The sequence below is a fragment of the Sander vitreus genome, chromosome 7 (genome assembly GCF_031162955.1).
Source record: "Sander vitreus isolate 19-12246 chromosome 7, sanVit1, whole genome shotgun sequence".
Classification (NCBI taxonomy): domain Eukaryota; kingdom Metazoa; phylum Chordata; class Actinopteri; order Perciformes; family Percidae; genus Sander; species Sander vitreus.
Window position 1 is genome coordinate 32,625,331 of NC_135861.1, and position 3,131 is coordinate 32,628,461.

General features: G+C 40.5%; 1 protein-coding gene across 2 annotated transcripts; it reads left to right on the forward strand.

The window, feature by feature from the left end:
* Nucleotides 1-390: 390 nt before the first annotated feature.
* On the forward strand, nucleotides 391-3,121 carry LOC144521395 (uncharacterized). 2 transcript variants are annotated; one of them, XM_078255956.1, is made up of 3 exons: nucleotides 391-675; nucleotides 1,182-1,253; nucleotides 2,657-3,121. In XM_078255956.1, exons 1-3 carry the CDS (start codon nucleotides 483-485, stop codon nucleotides 2,761-2,763), a joined length of 372 nt encoding a protein of 123 aa, XP_078112082.1. In that variant the 5' UTR covers nucleotides 391-482; the 3' UTR covers nucleotides 2,764-3,121. The 2 variants fall into 2 exon arrangements, with proteins under 2 accessions (XP_078112082.1, XP_078112081.1); XM_078255955.1 differs by having other exon boundaries at nucleotides 395-675; nucleotides 1,179-1,253.
* Nucleotides 3,122-3,131: the final 10 nt, after the last annotated feature.

Consider the following 3,131-nt stretch of genomic DNA (forward strand, 5'->3'; position numbering starts at 1 on the left):
TGGTACCCTAAAAAGTACAGAGTTTCGGTACCCAACCCCACCCTAAACCCAACGAGGGTTGAAGGCGTTTCAGAGGTACTGCAGTGACTCTGGGTGGGTTTTATCTCCTGGTATTGGCTAGACAAACCCTGTGAGGAATTACAAATTGTGAAATCTTGAGTCCCTCTGTTTTTGTAATGTCATGTGTAAGGCTTAGATAATATAATAAAACGTACATTTATTATATTCAAACTTTTTCAGAGCTCTGAAAATGTAATAAAGTATTTGTCTTTCTTCCAAAGTGTATTTTAATCATTAATCTTCTTTGTGTGTATTTCTGAGGAAGTCTTGAACACTTCCGGAGTTTTATTTTGAAGCTCAGTAACTGATCTACACCGGAAGCTATAGTCTTCACTGCGGCTAACTTCACACTTTGAACAAGATGGCGTCTAGCAGAAAGGTGTGTTAGCAGAGTCTCTCTGTTGTGTTGAGAAAGAGGTAAAATGTGTAAAGTCCAGATGCTGAGAGCGTTGGTGGAGCAGCGACTAACTGTGGCTGCTGAAGAGATATTTGGGTTGTTTGAAAGAACGATAGCAGAGAATGAGGAGGAACTTTGTCGCTCAAAAGAGGAGAACGAGCGACAACGGGAGTTGCTGGACGCTGTTTTCACCCCTCAGTTTCGCTTACACAGAGCAGGTTTGGTCCCTTCTTCACATTCTGGATGTTTGTATTTGAAATTATTTCGTTGATTAAACATAGTAAAGAACTGACAGGTGGATTTTGTATTATTAATATTAATGTGTGTCCAGTCTGTTGGTCAGTTACCATCATGACTGATTTCAAAACCTGAAGTTGATCTCTGCATGCTGAACAGCTTTTTATTACTGCTTGTTACTGTTCTTCATGGTTGAACGGTGCACGATGTTACCAAGTAACGTTAAATCAAAATCTGGTTTTCAAAAAAGGAAAGAGAGAAAAGACAAAGGAAAAGGTGTCAAACTGTAACCCAGTTTTTCACCAAGAAAGGTGGGTAGCCTATAGTCTGTGAGTGGTATTAACCTGTTGGCTTAATGTCCATAGTGAAATATAAGCTAGCTAGCTACAGACTAGTGTTAGCCTACATTTAATCACCATTTAATCAGTGCAGAGAAACGTTTAGCAAGATATTCATATTAAATCATTGTCCCTGCCCCTTTTAGCAGACTTAACAACAGATGAGTCAGCAGCACCCCAGTCTCCCCCTAACTGTACCCCTCCCTGTCCCAGTGAAGAAGGTGAGCAACATTGTGGTCAATGACATGCCAGTTAGCATCATTGCAAAGAGTCTGTGGGGATTTCTCTGTCTCTCTTGCTCTTTTTACCATTACAAAAAAGAAAATGAAATATGTATTAATGACAGAAATTCAAACACATTAATAACAATTATTTTCTCACATAATGATCATTATGAAATAAAATAATTAAAAAAACAACAACCTACTGTCTGTACTGGATGCTGGGCAGTTGGAAACAGTGAGAAGCTTACCTGAGCCTGCATGTAAGATACAGACAATATTAACTGTATTGAACTACAAGAAGCAAGACAGTTGCAAGCCTTTAATTAGAGTTATGTAAAGCTTTTGATGGGACAGTTAGGTCCTAGAGATGTGTTGACAACAGCTGCGCAGAGGGGGCCCAATTAGATTTTTTGTCATGGGGCCCAAAATTCCTGGCGGCGCCCCTGCTTATGGTAGGTGTAATATAAGTGGAGTGACGAAATTCAAACTGTAAATATAGTATAGTTATGCCAGCAGCTGGCCAGCTCCACGGAGCCCCGAGCTCCGGTTGTCCAGTAACCCAGAAACGGTGACATTCTCCTGGGTATGGAGCGCATACCATACCAAATTTGCAGTTACCATCAATTTTCGTAACACGGCCCATATTTTTTTGCTTTATATAGTTGATTTCTCACATAAAAAAGTCTCAGAAGTGAATTTATTAACAAAACATTGCAGTGTCTGAAATACGAGACCGGCTGTCTCGTCTCCAATGTATGCGTAAGTGGTTCCGCAACCAATCAGCGCACAGCTCATCTAAATATTCATGAGCATACCATATTTGGAAGAAAAGCTGTCGTTCCAAATAGGGCCAAAATACAGGGATGCATAAGGGCCCATAAAATAGCAACCGGGCAATTTTCAGCCCAATCAATGTTACACACCTTAAGCTAGCAGACCTTAAGGAACAGTGTGAAATACCCTATATAATCATTCTATCACCCCTTTAATAATAATATTATTAACATGTCTATGCTCCAAACCTTAAAGCAGAGAGGTTCTCTTTAATGTCTCCATGTGGCTTCAAGCAGGTAAATAAAGGGAAGGGAAGAAGGGTCAGATTGAATGACTGCCATGGCCGATGTTTATGTATCTTCGTTATTAAGCAACGCATTCTCATAACCGGGTTATAATAAACATATTTGAGCCTCATGAACATATTTAACCGGACACCTCATAATGCACACGTTTTCTTTTTTATTATCCTATTTATTTTGTAGGTTTAGTTTCATAGCATAAGAGCTCTTCATGCAACAACTACTTTATTATCTGATGTTATTAGAGTCAAACACAACTGACAAAGCTGTTGTGAACTAAATATGATTGTTGAGTATTATAATAACATATTTTATTAAATCCAGGTGACATCCATCCATCCATCCATCTTCGTCCGCTTATCCGGGGTCGGGTCACGGGGGTAGCAGCTCCAGCAGGGGACCCCAAACTTCCCTTTCCCGGGCCACATTAACCAGCTCCGACTGGGGGATCCCGAGGCGTTCCCAGGCCAGGTTGGAGATATAATCCCTCCACCTAGTCCTGGGTCTCCCCCGAGGCCTCCTCCCAGCTGGACGTGCCTGGAACACCTCCCTAGGGACCTGTCTAATGTATATGAAAGCATTACTATATAGGTACCTGTCTAATGTAAATGAGAGCATTACTATAAAAGGTACCTGTCTAATGTATATGAGAGCATGTTTTGTGTTGCATGAGAGTAAATGTTGAGAGATGCATATTTTCTGTATTTTGTGTTGTCTTTGTAAAGCTGCGGAACGGACAGAGTACAAAACAGATTTCCCTTCGGGGACAATAAAGTATATCTTATCTTATCTCATCTTA

Bases quoted from the DNA above. Each gene is read 5' to 3' on its own strand.
- LOC144521395 (XM_078255955.1), top strand. From the start codon at position 483: ATGTGTAAAGTCCAGATGCTGAGAGCGTTGGTGGAGCAGCGACTAACT. The intron at 676-1,178 runs GTTTGGTCCCTT...TGCCCCTTTTAG, and splicing joins GTTTCGCTTACACAGAGCAG to CAGACTTAACAACAGATGAG. The intron at 1,254-2,656 runs GTGAGCAACATT...TATTAAATCCAG, and splicing joins TCCCTGTCCCAGTGAAGAAG to GTGACATCCATCCATCCATC.